This window comes from Haliotis rufescens, unplaced genomic scaffold (assembly GCF_023055435.1).
Source record: "Haliotis rufescens isolate VD_foot unplaced genomic scaffold, xgHalRufe1.0.p SCAF_4, whole genome shotgun sequence".
Taxonomy (NCBI): domain Eukaryota; kingdom Metazoa; phylum Mollusca; class Gastropoda; order Lepetellida; family Haliotidae; genus Haliotis; species Haliotis rufescens.
The window spans coordinates 17,325,562-17,343,986 of NW_025964112.1; the positions used below are offsets into that span (position 1 = coordinate 17,325,562).

Below are 18,425 nucleotides of genomic sequence, written 5' to 3' on the forward strand. Positions count from 1 at the left end.
TTAAAAGTATGGAACTTACACAATCACTTTGTGCTGGTGGACCCAGTACTATAGCAGCAATCTTAGGACCCCAGGAACCCTCTGAATTTCAAACACTGCTCAGTATCATTCATCTCTGTTTCCCAGTTCCCACGCTGACATGGCGCTGTCCACAGTTGCAGCGGAGATCCTGAAAGCCACTGGTCATCTCACATGAAGATAGTCACATCCACGATTGAATTAAAACCCTGCTATGCACACTGCTGAGATCCTTGACACCTCATGTTGTAACTACCAAGTCATCACAGTTGTCGCTTCTGTTTGGGAACTGTGTGATGGATTCGGGAGCATCATCAGGGAGCTTGACACAAGATTCTAGATGGAGGCAGGAGTATACAGTATATGCATATGTATCTGTCGTGATTTATTTAGAGACTACTGGCAAACACAGACACGTTTACATGCTATGGCTGAGTGAGTAAATGTGACTGTGAGACTAGATACACTTCCGTGCATGTGACAGTCACTTTTGCACAAGTATCACTCCCGTGCAGCATGATTCAGTTTGCTATCATTTTAGAAGCACTGCCATTTGTTGAGAGCGTCATTCACCTATTTTTCAGTCAGGGTAACATTGTTTCCCGAAGCCTTCTCTGATGTTCTTGAAGCTCCTGTACCTTCGTCATGATCACAGTTTGCTTCCTGTGTTACCAGTATTTTGTGGGAGCAGTGTGCAGCGTGGTAAATGCCACATGTAGATTGCATGGACTGTCTGAAGATATATTTGTGACCAATGAGAGTGCAAAGAACATATGATGTTTGAGTTTGATTTCAAGTCATGAAGCAAGCTTTATCTGTGAACCACTAAACTAAATAGTAATTGTTACATCAACACCTGAAACAGCAGGTGTGGGATCCATAGATGAAATGTTACTGATGTAAAGATGCACTGTGTTTAACATCCTCCACCTACATCAGTTTAGTCCTGTTTGGTGCCAAGGAGGGTTTGCGTCCCTTGCCTGAAGCTTCTTACAGAATTTCTGCTTGGAGCAGGCTAAGCATGCAGGGGTGATATATTTGCAATAATGTGAACGTCCTCCTGTTTAAATAATCCTAGATCCACCTCCGACGTGTATACCACTATGGCTGTAGTGTTATCTTGATGTCATATAGCAGATGTATAAGCATGCATGCAGATTGTTGGAGGGTTCAGTGTGGCATTAGTATCACATAGTCGAGCGACACAAAATTGAAGTGTATTGTAATCTTATGTCTGAAATCGATCAAAGTATTTATTTTGCTCATTCTGATGTAATCCTATATATCAAATGCTTTTTGTGATCAAAGTATTCATTTAATCATCCCTGGCTAATAATGAACCATTGTGCTTTGAATATTCATCCGTCCTTGTTATTTATTTTGCATGTTGCTGTATGGAAGTTCAGTCACCGTCATGGCCCCTTGTCACAGTGCAATCAAAACATTATGTTAACAAACCCCTAGAAGCATTTCCTGCCAGGATGGGTGCCCAGTACCTTATGTTTGTCAGCTGACTAAAATGGGGATCAGGTGGCTCGGTGTTATTGTACCCTGATGGTGTTCATGCTTTCAGTCACTGGTTTGCCTGGTCCAGACCATCTTCCCGAGGCAAGGGAGTTAACTGACTTTAAAAGTCCAGTTTCCACCCTTGCCGAACTAGGCTGGAATTCCTGGGCTCGATCGTAGCGCCACCAGTGGCTATTAGGAGTTATGTCCTTCCTATGCCTCTCCTATTGACCAATCAGATTCAACCTCTCGTATCACTTGCATTTGCTTCAAACAAAACGGTGACGATCTGATTGATAATCAAGATCTATATTGTGATAAAACATGTCTTACATCGCGAAGTGCATCAAATCACGTGAGCACCTTGATTAAAAGCATGAAAAGATTTAGAAAATATCTGTTGACAACGAGTTAGCGGTGAACATGCTTTTCAAATCCTGCAGTTGACCGAAATCTGCATGACACTTTACGAACCGGATTTCGATTTCAGTGCGCGATTTTGATTGGACTATGCATAGACTCGTTAGTCCAGCCAAAATGTAACTCCATAATACCAGCCTAGTTCGGCAAGGGTGGAAACTGGACTTTTATAGTCAGTTAACTCACTCGGGAAGATGGGTCCAGACTTGATTATTGAACATTCCCTCCCTCACTACACCCAGTATACCCTGACAATGTTCATGCTTTCAGTCACTGGTTTGCCTGGTCCAGACTTGATTATTGAACATTCCCTCCCTCACTACACCCAGTATACCCTGACAATGTTCATGCTTTCAGTCACTGGTTTGCCTGGTCCAGACTTGATTATTGAACATTCCCTCCCTCACTACACCCAGTATACCCTGACGATGTTCATGCTGTCAGTCACTGGTTTGCCTGGTCCAGACTTGATTATTGAACATTCCCTCACTCACTACACCCAGTATGTTCCCAGCTGTGTGAGGAGGTATAACGCTTTGTTGCAACAATTGCAATGTACTGTATACCTGTGAAGGTCATGTATTTGTGGTGCAACAACAACTGTTGCATTAAGGACAGCACGTCATATATCCATAAATGTTGCCAAATGGAATATGGCAACCAATATTATTGGGTGAACAAATGCTCAACTCTACTGGGTCATCCATCCATAGGACATGGTGAACCTCCATGGGTTAGTTTCATGAACTAGGGGTGGTCGGGCAGCCCTGTGGTTAAAGCGTTAGCTCGTCATGCCGAAGACCCAGGTTCGATTTCCGACATGGGTACAATATGTGAAGTCCATTTCTGGTGTCCCCTGCCGTGATATCTCTATTGCTAAAAGCGGCGTAAAACCACTCCCTCCTTTCATGAACTGAGGCATATGTGTACAACTAGCAGCAATAATGTTGATGTTGTTGGGTTTTATGGGGCAGGGGCCAGTTTCACAAGGCCATCTTAGCATTACGACTGTCATAAGCCTAATGAAAGTATTGGAGTTACGATCATCCTAGAGCTAAGATCACTTTGTGAACATGTCCCTGGATATTAAGATCTTATTTCCGTACAGTTCGAGTCAAACAATGAGTTACTGGGGAAACTGTGTGTCTATCAAAGTTGTTTTGCTGTCAGTGTTGTTTGTTTCATTGAAGCTTTATTTGTCACTGTTTTCCTTTATGCATGAATCAGATCGTGATATATTTTTTTGTGTCTTTTATTATCAAACATTCCTTGTTTCAACAAAGTCTTAGCCCTTTTATATGAACTATTTTGTTTTATTTATGAACAATAAATACTTGAGATATTTGTGTTTGTCTTGTTGATGACTGATGTTAATGTGTTTCTGTCAGGTCAGTCATGGGTTATCGAGACCTGTAAAACTTGCCACACCCATACAGATAGTCCTGCACCATGACCGTGGAATATATTCATTTTATGAAAAAATAATAATCTAGAAATGCATACAAAAGCAAGTCTAGCCATCTCAAGCTAGCTCTATTCCACAGTCTCTGAAATCAGCATAGAGAATTTTTTATTTTTTATTTTTAGAGTCAAGAAGGATATTGTGTAATATAAGATTTCAGAGACTAAATGTTAGTCTACCATACAGAGGAATGCATAGGTTGTGCTTATATTCTTGGGATATTCTGGAACAAATTGTAAACACTGTTTGTATATCATGGTAGAGAGGAATGTGTAGGTGGCTGTCGACTCATTGTATGTTGAAAGAAGGAATTGTTTCTTGATGTAACTGGTACGGACTATATGAGACACAATCAGTCAACAGTCTTCAGAAAACATTTTATTCTATGACATACAATCAGTCAACAGTCTCCAGTACATTCCATTCCATACATATGGACAACCAAGGAACTGTATACATGTTCATCTATGCAGTATAAAAATGACACTTGCCTGTGGCGTGACCTGGGGCATCATGTAATGTCACTTGCAGATTTATTCTCTTCCCAATATTCATTAGAACATCTTAAAATGGATCATCTGTCAACTGTAAATCACACAAAGTGTACTTACAATAACAGGTTTGCTGACTTAGTTGATGCATGTCATCTATTCCAATTCCACAGATCGGTGTGCATGATGTTAATCACTGGATTGTCTGGTCCAGACTTGATTGTTTACAGACCCATGTATTATAGCTGCAACATTGCTGAGTGCAGCAATAAACAACCAACAAACAAACATGTATTACAGGGGTGGGTCAGGTTTGTTTTTATGCACTTATGTACCGAAAATAATTACCCCCATCATATTTTTGGATGATCCTTCCAATGTCCTTGATAAATTTTTCATGACCCTCCCTGAAAAGACAAAATACAAATGCCCTTAATATTTTATGATAAAATTTCCATTTTAACCATGACCCACCCATTTGTGGTGTATTTTTTATGACCCTCCCCAAGAGACTGTCATATTTTTTTATGACATTCCCCTGTTTGGCTCTCTTCCTCTGATAAATGATGTTTTACTATTAAATTGTTCCGTTACATCTGCATACGACTCCACTAAACCGTTTCAAACATCCCAAATCATTCACAACGGGCTGTCTGTATAAAGGAACACCGAAGGCCGTGACTCAAGCAGACAAGAGACGATGAATGGGGTCACGTGACACCTGTAGTAATAATACGCTCAGGACGGTCGTGATCGGTTGAGACTTGGAAAAAAATGTGAATTATTTGGATGTTAACCGTGAACCTGTGAATATCTGTGTTTGTGATGTTTCCGATCGTGTGTGTGCTGTTGTCTCTTATAGGTAAGTCGCTACGAGTTGATTAGATTTGTGTACAGGTATTCTACCTGAGCGTTCCTTTTACAGGTGGAATACCACGCTTCAGTGATGGCGTCCAACTGACATAGATTTCAAACAAGCCTGTGGTCGAAACGTACGGGTATACCTTCAGAGGAAATATATCCGCGTCACAGAGTAGATTGGATGCTAACAGGACGCTGACGTTCAGAAATACACACACGCCAATCAATATGTCGATTTCACCGTGAAATAGACATAACATGCCCGTCAAAACAATGACAGCCACGAGCCGGAAGTCAACACCTGCTTACACAAACACTGCCCTAGCCATTTAGTTGTTTCACAACGAATTAAATCGATGTTTGATTAGCTCAGTAAATCTTCTTTCTTGGGGTAGAGACTGTTTATTCGTATCTCTCGCCCACTTCCCCACGACGTTATATACATTTATAATACAGGCCATCGCATCGGGGTTATATAACCGGTTTCAGTTGTCTCCTGAATTTGTACGCAGTGGTGTTTCGCCAACATGGTGATATAGTGGTCATGGTAGCTGGTGTTGGAAATGTAGTCGTAGTTGGAGCAGTACCATGGCTGTATAGGCAAGGTTACAGAATTTACAACTGGGCAAAGTGCACTTGTTTGCTCCAGTCATTCATCCACTACCGACACATTCTGTACGTTTATGAAGTGTGTATACTGAGGGGCTAAAGAAAGTATACCAATTATTTTTTTGTGTGTTATTGAATTTTTTTTTTAAAAACTCTATATATGTGCTCGGTGTCTTGGTTGATTGTTGTTCACCAAACGGCGTGAAAGTTTGCTCATTATATCAACCCCTGGTTTGTCTGGTCCAGATTCGATTATTTACAAACCGCTGTGATATAGCTGGGATAGCTGACTGTGGCGTATAACAGCAACCATTTGCGTTACCTCTTTTTATATTTAGAGTTTTGAGTTGTTGATGTAAACCATAACATAAGATGTAAAGGGTAAAACCAAGTTACGTCTTGCTAAGATTCTACAAAATACCTATGAGGGGTTCTGTCTTCTGTCTGGAAGGGCACATTGCCCTGGTATGTTGTAACAGGTGGCGTGATATATCACATGTCACGCTTGTTCAAACACACCACAACATGGACTGCAATAAATATCAGCTCTAACACTGACTACAGCCAGTATTAAAGACAAATGTACACAGTGTCTGCTTAATGTATGCGTGTGAATCATGATGCATTGCTTTTCCTATCTTATCACGCCACCAAGCGGAATCAGCCACCCTGAGTGAGACTAGACTCGCGGTATAGTTGGCACTCCTCGTAGACTTGATCCGAGTCCTTCAATAACCACTTTCTTTGTCTGTTAGCTCAAAACTTAGGATACATTTGAATCCTGCGTTATTGATGACCTAATTACTCAGACAATGTCCAGTTTCACAGACAACACTCATTACAACGTGCAGATTGAGACAGAATAGTCTCCAAACATTGGTCAACCATTAACCCCGAAATACTCCGGCTATTTTCTGTGTTTACACGGGCGGATTGTTTGTTTCCGGGAATATCCAAGCCTCAGCTCCGACAAATAGAACGGCTCCACGCAGAAGTACACATGTATGCAACGAGGTGATAGAACAGCGTCTTACCACTAATGTTTGAAGATTCCGCAATGTGACACCACAGTGATGGATATATGTGGAATGAATGAGGTCATGGTCGCAATACATGCATGACATCACGTACCATGTATGTAATACTGCGCTAATCATTAATTAATCTACTTTGAATTCAGATCTATCGCCAATAAAATGCATTACATTCTCCTCAAATCATCCGTCCGTATCTGAATTTGCCATGAATTCATGTTAAAAAGGACAAGATTATTTCAATTCAATTCTTTATTGACCTAAAGCTTTGCAGCTTATCAGTATCACGTTAAAACTGTTGATACAGGTGATTAAAGAATAACATACCTATGGAGAATATACACACGCCTATATTTCATTAATTCTTAGTTGACATGCTCTATAAAGAAATTTGCCAAGACAAGACTTCTGCTCTACATTGGTAATAGTACATAACTATACACGTTTAAATACTGAGGTTATTTTCCAGTAGTATTTGATGAGCGTCTGTTACTCTCAGGGCGCTGACACAAATCACTCAGGTTGTTACCCATGTGGCAAATGATCCTATTGGACTGGGCCGAGTGTGAAGCGGTCAAGCTGAAGTCGAGGCGATTCATCAATTTCGGCCTAAGTGTATCATTCATATGGAATCCTGTAAAAGAAATGCCAGCTAAAGATTCCACCCTTAGGTTTGTGTTACATATAAGTAACCCGGGGTTCTTTTAAATATACATATCAGTCTTGCATTTTAACCTCGAATATTTCATTCTTTAGTATAAATCTGTTGGCAACAAACGACTTTATAGTTTTGGGACAGCCAGATTAGCGATTGTATCATACAGAAGTTGTTACCTCCTACACCCAAACAGGGGCGGTCGGCTAGCCTGGTGGTTAAAGCGTTCGCTCGTCACGCCGAAGACCCGGGTTCGATTCCCGACATGGGTACAATGCGTGAAGCCCATTTCTGGTGTCCCCCGCCGTAATATTGCTGGAATATTGCTAAAAGCGGCGTAAAACCATATTCACTCACATCCTACACCCCGTGTCATGATTACATGCGAAAGACACTCAGTACTTTAAACGTTAGACAGACGAAGCTGACTTGTAGATGGAGAGACAAAGACAGTTGTTGAAATACCAGTCCAGAGACAACTGATTTACATTATTATAGAAATACTGAAATAGTGAATAGGGTGAATCTGGCTTTACACCAAACCAGCAAATTTGTAGCTATAGAGAAAAACAACTGGAAGATATGACCATAATAATTTCATGTTTTCCAAACATAATGATTTTCTCACCAGGAAGACCTAAAACGATCTAACCTCAAAATAATGTCCGAGCATTCCGTGCATGCACTTGAATATTGCCGACTGTAACGTAAAACAACATTCACTCACACTGCCTTGATACAATCTTCCATTAGCTAATGACAGAGATGCACATCCGAGGAGATGATAATGAATTTGTTGGAGCCTAAAGTTCGAAAGTGAATACCAAGTATATTTGGATGTGAACTTCGATATGTACAGTGACAGCGATATCCCTTTACACCACGTACATGACGGGAAGAGACGGAGAGAAGCTGGCCCCCGTTCCACAAAGCTATCTTAGCGCTAAGGTGATCGTAACTCCCATACTTTAACACTGGCTTACGATAGCCGTAGCGCTAAGATCACTTTGTGGAACGGTGCCTTGTTGTCACGTAGCCTAAGCTAAGTGTATTTCATTAAGCCAGCCGGCGCGGGGCTAAGTTGTAGGTGTATATTTGTACGCTATGTCGGATTTGTTGCACAAGCTATGCTATGCCACTATAGTCACTAGCTCTTGAAGGGTTATGGTTCATACGTATTAATCATGTTATTATTCATACGGTTCATTGTTTGATTCCCCTGTCTCAGACTACTTGTACATATTGGAGGGGCCGGAATTTGATTTTATTATTTTCAGAGAGGATTTATAAGAGGAAATTCGTTGTTTTTCATGACAGTGCATGAATTATTTTTTTCAAAAACGTTATTAAAACTTTCAATTATCCATTTTGTTTTATTTATCATCGACTCCAATATTTTATGTTGTTATCATCATTTCTTTCGTCAAAATCACATCGTTCAGATGACCACGTCTGTCGTCACAATCACATCCACCAGAAATGACTTCGTCACAATCACATTCGTCAGAAGTGTCCTGGTCACAAGCACATCCGTCAGAAATGTCTTTCGTAACAATGACATCTATCAACGACGTCTTTCGTAACAATGACATCTGTCAGAGACGTCTTTCGTAACAATGACATCTGTCAGAGACGTCTTTCGTCCAAAACATACCTGTCAGTGACCTCTTTCGTCAAACAGTCACACATCTGTCGGAAACATCTACTGACGGCTTTTAAAAACCGATACGTCTTTCTCTACGCAAACAGATAAAGATCCAACAGACAAGTATAGGCGCTCGACTTTGCATGCTTAGCAAACACATCAATATGCTGATATGTTTAGGGGTTATTTCAAAACTGTTCGAGGCAACAAGAAAGTAATCATTTTATTCGTCGGATATTTGGTACGAAGTAAGAAGGCGGCGAAGGTTTATTGACTTTTCGCAGTGCAACATTCCTTTTAAAAATAATACGAAAAAGTTAATAGTTCTCCCGAGGGACGTATATAAAAGTGTTAAAACCCCTTCCAGAATCGAAAGGAATCTTTGCTAAAAAAAAGCAGAGTTGATTGTACAATTCCGAGCTTGGGATCATTCATCACTAGCAAATAATCATGGTGCCAGGTGTTTGCGAAAAGGTGAGCGTATCCTGCTCCGTCGGTGTCATACGTCACAAACACATGCAAAGACAAGCCATGTGTTTCCACGGGAATATATGGTAGAAGTCAAAATAGAGAATTGCATCGGACACAAGTTTTGTCACTGATGCGTCAAATTTGGAAATGGCTTCTATAAAACCTTTTGAAAGCTTTACGGCTTTTGAGCATAAGTCGTTTGACGCTTTTTGAAATCTTCGTAGCATCTTCGTATACGTATGACACGTACCAGATAGAACTCAATTGTGTATATCTTCATGTGGTTACCAAGTGATAAATAATTGTATTTGTGTGTTGGATGCGGCTGAAATTAAGAAGTTCTGCCCCTCTTTTCAGTCCCCAAATAAAACCCGGTTTCTCGAATAAACGCCGGGTAGTATTTATGCAAGGGATTTTCCCCATTATTATCCATGCGGTTAAACGCCGGAGTAAAGAGCGTCTGAAAGACATACACACCCGAGCGTTTGATCGAGGAAAGACGGTACTGTCAGCGTAAATGACAGAACAAGCAAGCTACCTGTGTTCTGACTCTGATAGTTTTAGTGATGTACAGAAAGTAGGTTATACAATTAAGCCCAGAATTAATTTTACCTCTGCCTTCAATAATATTTTAACATTTGAAACCGAACGAGTAGGGTCCAATCTGTTCAATCAAATTCGAGTATTTCACGTAGTCGTGGTAGAATCTCTAAAAACTTCTAATTGATGGGGCTCTTTACTTTATATGTTTTTATTCATATATTTTTAAAGAGATAACAAATGTTTTAGATATGTTGTTTTTTTTAGTTTTTGTTTGTTTGTTGTTTAAAGCCGCACTCAGCAATATTCCAGCTATATGACGGCGGTCTGTAAATAATCGAGTCTGGACCAGACAATCCAGTGATTGACATCATGAGCATCCACGCAATTGGGATACGATGACATGCATCAACCAAGTCAGCGAGTCTGACCACCCGATCCCGTTAGTCGCCCTTTACGGCAAGCATGGGTTGCCTTTTAAATCTGTACCGAGGTGATACTTCAAATAAATGATCTGTCTGTCTGTCTGTGTGACTAATGTGCTACATTGTTTTCTGTTCCCACCACCAGGGGTGGGGGATGGCCAGGTCCAGCTGCAGCCAAACTGCCCCTCGGGGGAGGACATCCTGCGCTGTAAGGGGGAATATGTGAGGGATTTAGAAGGCATTATCGTCAACCCCCTCGAAGAGATCTACACCACCAACACATACTTCATCAAACCGATGGAATGGACGTATTATGAAACACAGCAAATATGCAGGTTGGAAATTTGAAAAGAAATGTTTTCTGAAATCCTATTTTGGTTCATGTCTGCTTCTCCGTCAAACCTGGGCAAAGGTGAATCGGTGATACCATGCATCACAACATTGTGCAGAATTACGTCCCTTATCTGCGCAAGGATCCGTTAGTTGTGTTTCGATTATATGTGGGAATCTTATGGTTTCACCTAAACCAGTTATCCTCTACGACACGCATCACCTTTAGCCTTGATGTCACTGAAATAATGGGGCGGTCGGGTAGCCTAGTGGTTAAAGCGTTCGCTCGTCACGCTGAAGACCCGGGTTCTTTTCCCGACATGGGTACAATGTGTGAAGCCCATTTCTGGTGTCCCCCGCCGTGATATTGCTTGAATATTGCTAAAAGCGGCGTAAAACCATACTCACTCACCCACTCACTGAAATAATGTGTTCATGCTATTAGCTGCGCCCTTTTATTGCGATCCTCTGGTCGTGTGTTCAAATCCATGTTTGGCCCCGATTATGATCCTCGGTCTGTCGGCATCCTGCATATCGTCTACCACCCGCACCAGTTTTGCACGTGGCATGACTGAAATACTTTGTAATGTGTTCAAATCAGCAATGAAACTCATGAAGTCACTCTTTGAACCAGGGGCGGGCAAGTCGTCTAAAGGATCGTTGTGTCCCCAAGGCGTGCCCGAAACTTGTGATCTTGGCTCATTCGTGAGCAACTCGTGTTATTCCGGGACATGCCGAATAGCGACTCGTGCCCCTCTCGTGGCCATTTTTGCGACCGGGTTCCGTCTTAGCGCAAACGGGCATACCTAAAACAATTGTCTACTCGTTGCATAATGGTTCACTAATAATTCCCCATATATTATATATATTTCAGCTGCAATTTAAATCACATCGGGACATGCGGATTTATACAGTATGATTGAACACATTTAACTGTGTCTTGGGTATATTTTTAGATGCACGACATATGTAAAATCAAAAATTGTTTCTGAGGGATTCTTTGACGAAGAACTTGAAATCATACGCGCATTCTGATTGGTTTGTCGTATTTTCGCACATAACATTCATCGATAGGGGGACCGGTCTTCTTGCAGGTTACGGAAAGGGGCGAGGGGTGACGAATGAGCTTGGGTTTGAATCCAAGCTTCGCCCGGATTGTGTTTCTAGGTCTGTCAGCACCAAACCAAGGATCGTGCGTTTCACCAAAGTTGCAAAGACCTTCATCACTTCGGGCTTTGAAACTGACACGCCGTGATATAACTGTAATATTGGTCGAAGGGGCGTTTTTACACAACTCACTCACTCACTCATTCAGGACACCGCCTTAATTCGTCTTCGTGGTTTGCTTTCAGATTCAAGACCCAGTACATAAACTATCTGCTGTGCGCAATAGATCTGCGCAGACGGTGCATGCTGCAGGACCAACGCCAAGTGTTAATGTCTCGGGCCCGGATCGAGCAGTCGATCAACTATTTGTGCAGCACCTATAAGTGTGATGAATGCTCAAAGATCTATTGTGATTACTGCTCAAGCGATAGATGTACGGTTGGATTTCACTGTTTACTGTTTTGAATATATATTTTGGGTACATGTTGTGTGTGTTAATCAACACTTGGAATATTAACAAATATGGCGTAAAACCCTACTCACTCATACTCGAAAAACAACTTAAAAACAACCCTTTCAGAGTTTGAGCGTATCTATACGGATAACCTGTGTCCGCCAGAGTGAATTCATCATGTAACTTATTTAATCCTTTAATCTGGTAACCTTAATCTCGAAACAAATCCCAGCAAAACAGGAAATGAATTGAAATGGAAAATCTTCGTCTTGTGATGTTTTATTGCAAATTTCACATTTTACTTGGCCACGTTTTATTATTTCCCACTCCTTCACCTGAAGCGATACAATGTAGTTTTTTGTTGCGCATAATACTCGATTTTTTTTTAACGCATCCCCTAGAGTGTGTGCATTATACTTGGTTGCACACTACAGTCAAGTAAATACAGTATATTGTTTGTTGTTTAACGCCTGGGCCAGCCAATCCAGTGATTGGTATCGTGAGCAACGAACCAGTCCGTCGGGTACGATGTGACACGCAATCAGCCAGGTCACCGAGTATGACCACCCGATCAATTAATTCGCGTTCAACCTGTTCTAACCACTGGGGCTAGGCTTGGTCATATCTTTCAGCCTGCGTCATGTTTGGCTTACCCAACGCCTGTAGGTGTCTCGTTGATATAGCTGCAATACTGGTCAGGATGGCGTTAAACCCAACTCACTCTCTCAACTAACACTTCAGTATTCCAGTACGACTGTGCACAGAGGAATATACCCCAGGTGAGGCAGTGCATGGGGGAGTACGAGACGATTCCACATCACTCAACAACCCCCGACATCGAGAAACGAACATGGGAGTTCCAGAATTACACTTGCAAGTAGGTAACGCTCTGGTTCAAACTAAGGCATGGGATGGGGGCTCCAGAATTACACTTGCAAGTAGGTAACGCTCTGGTTCAAACTGAGGTATGAGAGCTCCAGAATTACACTTGCAAGTAGGTAACGCTCAGGTTCAAACTGAGGTATGAGAGCTCCAGAATTACACTTGCAAGTAGGTAACGCTCTAGTTCAAACTGAGGTATGAGAGCTCCAGAATTACACTTGCAAGTAGGTAACGCTCTAGTTCAAACTGAGGTATGAGAGCTCCAGAATTACACTTACAAGTAGGTAACGCTCAGGTTCAAACTGAGGTATGAGAGCTCCAGAATAACACATGCAAGTAGGTAACGCTCTAGTTCAAACTGAGGTATGGTGTGGGAGTGACCCCGTTGTCTAAGGTTTCCACCGGATTCGAATCCCGGATGAAACACCACCCAAAATATTAGTAGCGTTAATACTTTCCTGAGAAAGTGTAATCCCAAATATAGCATATGGTAAAAATGACAATGTTTAAAAAGGCATTGTCTATTCATGCACATAATGTCTCAGTTGGCAAAACACCCCACTTTGTTTTATCCCCTTTTTTCAACAAGACTCACTGTTTTGTGTAATGTCTCCGGCTGACCCACCATTTTGTTTCAACAGAGTGATCAACACCTACCGCAACTGTATAATCAAAGCCCACCACCCCTGCGGCTACTACACGAAGAACGTGACGGTCTGGGTCTCCTTGTTCGCCAGACCCTACATCTGTTCAGCCACGACACACACCGCGTCCGTGCTATTGACAATAGGCATAATACTATCAGCTGTCATTCACAGAATCTGTTAATAACGTGTTTGGTTTGTTTTCATCTTTGCTTTCATATTTGCAATGGAAAATTCACAATTTGGTATTGATATGATGCTTTACAATCATTTTCAGTGACGGAACAGACTTTATAAAATACGTATGAAATGATGAAGAATATCTCAGGTATTTACGCTACAAGGTCAGATGTCTCGTCTCGGGTAAAAATTTGTTTCATTGCATAAATATAATTGACTTTATGGGGTTCAAACTCGGTTTTATACTTTGTCGGATAAGGGTATAAATCGCAATACCCAGGGTACCTGAAGACTTTTTAAATATCTATTTATTTAATTCGATGAAAAGTGATAATGTTTGTGATGTGTAAAGAAAATGATCTTGACTTGTGTAAGGGAGATAACTCTTGTTGACTTCTTTGAAAAGAATAGCGCTATTATAAAAATAGCCTTAGTTACTTTAATGGTAGACTGCTGGGTACGTGATCTCAAGATGTGAATGAAACCGTGTTTTGTTTATAATATTGTGTATGTACAAATATCAAGGCTTGCTTTCTACAGTACTTGGCAATACCAGTATTATATAGAACGTTAGGACTAGAGTATGTTACTCCAATACTTGCTTTAGAGGGAGTCAACCCTTGAACTACAGGTGCTAGATAGATCGGTGAGACGTAGTGTAGTTTTTTGGTTTCCATGGTAACGTGGTCACTTTCTTGAATCTACGCGTGAATGTGACACTTGAAAACATGTGTTTTCTTGTTGAAGTATCGAATTTCGATTATTGTACATATATCACCGCCATGTTTTTGAAGAAGTGACAACAGTTGGTTCAGGTTTGTATACTGTAAAAACAAGTGATAAAAGTATTGTTTTCCTACATTCCCTTAATATTTCAATAAAAGCAAAAAAGGAACATATTTACCAAGATTAAACGAAGTTCATTTGTACATTTAACATTACCATATACATTGCATTCTACAGCAATATTTTTGAGAAACAAAATAAAAGTCTTTTATTTCTTAGATAATTCGGTCAATTTATTTCCTTCTATTTCAAACGATTTTCTGAATTCACCCATATGGCAATTATAAAGAATTCTCACTTTTGCGTGCAGCTGTATCAATGATATTTTTGTAGATAATATCTGGATATTGTGGTAAACTTTTGTAAATCGTGATGACATTGTTCTTCCAAGTTGTTTTTCAAAACTCAGCAACTGTGCTTATCTTCCTTTGTGAAAAATGCATCTGTACCTATAAGGACAGGTGTACTAAACTCTCATTTTTACATCTTTTATTATTTATACAAATAAAACACCTTTTCATTTAGGCATGTCTTGTTAAAGTGTGTTCTCTGTTTCAAATACTGGTTGTACATGATTTTAATATATATACAAACATGTCTGTGTATATTTCCTGATCGACAGTGATAACACTTACTCGTGTTTTTATCGCTTCTTTTGTTAAAGATTCTCATTGTAAATATAAGATGATGATTGCCATTTTTTTCGTGTTTCACATCGTAATTTTGGTGGAAACCGAAACTTCAAAATGCATGAAATGAGAAAAACGAAATTGCTAATTCTTTTCACCCGGATCAATGGTATTCTTGACTTAAAATAGGGAGAAAAAATGATTGCATTTTGTCAATGTTATAGTTTTGGTACTTCTCAAGATTTAAAGAAAAATCGGGTGATATGTGACGCGCTTTTGAGGTTTGGCTTTTTAAGATGTTGTTTCCGTTCTTCTTTCCCCAATAACTATAGATCGATGGGCGAAACAGAAGAACAATGCAAACATTTCTTTATAAAAAGTGATGTCTTCACTGTTTTGTCCGTTGGATGAAATAAGGAAAACAGGAAAGGAAGTTTTTTATAATGACAACTTGATTAAATGGTTGCTTGCCTTACAATATTAACCCATCATGACCTACTTTTTTCAAGTTATTTTTGTCATTTCTGATGTAAGTTAAACGATTCGTCGAGAAGAAACAATCCTACTCAAATGTTTAATATACTTTCATATTTGTGAAACGTTTAGTCTGTGGATGTTTAAAGCAAGAAATCAAACAGAGTGTGTAAGCATCCCGGAACTCCATTGGTAATCACTAGCTTTATGTCCGGGCTGACGCTGTGCCTTGTTTTGTCCATTCGCGGAATGAAGGTACTGATTACTGATTGAGTCAATATCAAAACTGATCTCAACATATATCTGTACATGTTTTGTCTGCACAATATAACGAGAACGCTTCATATGTAACAAAACTACCCAAATTTCTACTTGTTTACTCTCCAAAAAGATCTGCTTTTATCTAACGTTTGCCCCGCACATCATTGATGGTACAGGGTCTGTTTGAAGTGCGTTTCTCCATCGTTTAGGACACAGTGTATTCAAACCCGAGTAATGAACGTGCACCACTTCCATGTACCGTTATCAGATGCAATCTCCAAGAAACGCAATAGGTGTTGAAGTATGTCTTTATACTAATTGTGCGAGTGGCGAGTGCCACCGGTATGGCAGGACATGCTAACCCTTTTCGCGAACGGGGGCACGGGTGGCCCAGTCGTCTAAGGCGCCGCGATTCGCTGTGCAGAGTTGCGTCCCTTGAACATGCCAGAAACCTATGATTGTGGGTTCGAATCCTGGTTCGCCCCGATTATGTTTCTAGGTTTGTCAGCAACATAACCGTGCTCGTGGGTTTCACCGGAGTGGTAAACGTCTGAGACCTGCATCACTTCGGGCTTTCCTCCCACATTAAGCTGACACGCCGTGATATGACTGGAATAATGTTAAAAGCGGCGTTAAACCCAACTCACTCACTCACTCACTTTTCGCGAACACCTGGTGTCATCACTAATTTTCAGTTAATGGAGACTGGTTATTCTCTGGCATTGGCGTTTTATATTTATTTGACTCAGGAAATATGCTGATCATGTAGAATTTTATTGCGTCATAAAACAACTCTTATAGAGGATTACAGTAGGTGTCCAGTCTAGATTTAGACGTTATGACGTGAAGAATCAGCAGAGGGTCATAGCGGAGTTAGAACACAATTGTATGCTTGCTAGAACTATCATTTAAAATGACCCCACTTAAGCATATCTTTCTACTGTCAGTTAAAACCGTTCGTTAATGTTAACGGAAAGTGGCGAGCTGATTTGAATGAACCACCAACGTTAAGTAACGCGAATCGGCTCAGTGATATTGCGCACGTATCGTCACGCGGCGTTAGAGATATAAGTAGACAAGATCCCAGTCAAGCATTCAGCTTGGTCACGGATTGAAGAACTGGTTACGCTCCTTGACTACGCGGCTACCTTGTCACTGTCACGATCGATGCAACGGACGAGGCAGTGACACAGACCAAACGATGCACTCTTTGGCGATGCCGAAATAGATTATATTTTTTCTTTAATTTTATGTCTCACTCAAGAAGAGTTTGAATTTCCCAGGAAGCAATTCAAATGCACGATCGGAATTTGGACAGTTAGTAACTGTAATATCTTGCAATTGGGCGAAAAGTAATAAAATCTGTGTAGCTATTTCTATTCTTATTAAACCTTCTACAAGGATTGAGTCCAGTGGTTAAAGTGTTCGCTCGTCAGGCCGAAAACATGGGTTCGATAACCCATATGGATACAATGTGTGAAGCCCATTTCTGTGGCGGCCGATGGATTAGCCTAGTGGTTAAAGCGTTCGCTCGTCACGCAGATTACCCGGGTTCGATTCCCCACATGGGTACAATTTGTGAAGCCCATTTCTGGTGTCCCCCGCGGTGATGATAAATGCAATGATGTTTAAAACCATACTCACTCATTTCTGTCGCAAAACATCCTTCTCTCACTTACTTTAAAATACCCAAACATGAATTCAGTGGCGTTAATTATTACTTCGCGGATTAAAATACTCACATTCTCCTTCCCCGTGTTTAATCTTTGTTTGTTTATGTTCTTGATTTAAGAGTGTAGATATGTATTTTACAGTTTCAGCTCTATTTGTACATAAGCAACTAAAAATGTTCTCATTTTATAAAAAAATCGAGATGATTGTCATTTTGTATGTACAGCAGAATATTTTTTATTGTCCTGTTTGACAAATAAATCATAAACTTAATACTAACTGGTGTTTATGTATATTTGACCAGCTAGTCTCTGCTTCACTGTGGTCGTCACATACAAATATTTACTGTGACAATTATCATTTGCGTTTTCTAATAACGACCCATAGACTGATCCCCGGCCGCGTCATACCAAAAAATGCTGAAGATGGTACTTGTTGTTACCCTGCCTGGTGCTCGGCAGTTAGGGCTCAGTCACACATACAGGATTTTTACTGCCGTCCTTGATAGGACCATTCCCGATTAAAATTTGTCAAAAGTCTGATCAAGATCCTGTGATTCGTGGCGGGAAATTCACAAACAATCAGATATTGTTCACGAATCGTCCCGATTCAGCCATTTCCAGCCGAATTCGTCCCGATTCTCCCGTTCTCAATCCGAATCTGATCCGATTTGTGTCTTCCGCATGGTAAAAAAAAGACCGAATCTGTCCCGACAGCGTCCCAATTCTCCCGAATGAGATCCAACAGAGATCACACAGTGACGGGACAGTGAACGGACAAAGACGGTTCGCATTCGGCAAGATCTGGACTCAATCGACAAGAAACGGCAATGAACAATTCATGCCCTTTCATCACGACAGCGTCCCGATC

General features: G+C 40.7%; 2 protein-coding genes across 6 annotated transcripts in view; both read left to right on the top strand.

Annotated features, from left to right (window-relative positions):
- Positions 1-1,606, top strand: part of LOC124149220 (serine/threonine-protein kinase ULK4-like) — a 54,090-nt gene extending 52,484 nt beyond the window's left edge. For all 5 annotated transcript variants that reach the window (XM_048381725.1, XM_048381724.1, XM_048381727.1 and 2 more), the window contains one exon: positions 127-1,606. In XM_048381725.1, coding sequence (XP_048237682.1) covers positions 127-196 — 70 coding nt within the window. In that variant the 3' untranslated portion in view covers positions 197-1,606. The remainder of the gene's footprint in view (positions 1-126) is intronic.
- A 2,994-nt stretch (positions 1,607-4,600) lies between these two features.
- Positions 4,601-17,832, top strand: LOC124149221. The gene is made up of 5 exons (XM_046520668.2): positions 4,601-4,759; positions 10,283-10,472; positions 11,820-12,007; positions 12,770-12,905; positions 13,552-17,832. Exons 1-5 carry the CDS (start codon positions 4,723-4,725, stop codon positions 13,736-13,738), a joined length of 738 nt encoding a protein of 245 aa, XP_046376624.1. The 5' UTR covers positions 4,601-4,722; the 3' UTR covers positions 13,739-17,832.
- Positions 17,833-18,425: the final 593 nt, after the last annotated feature.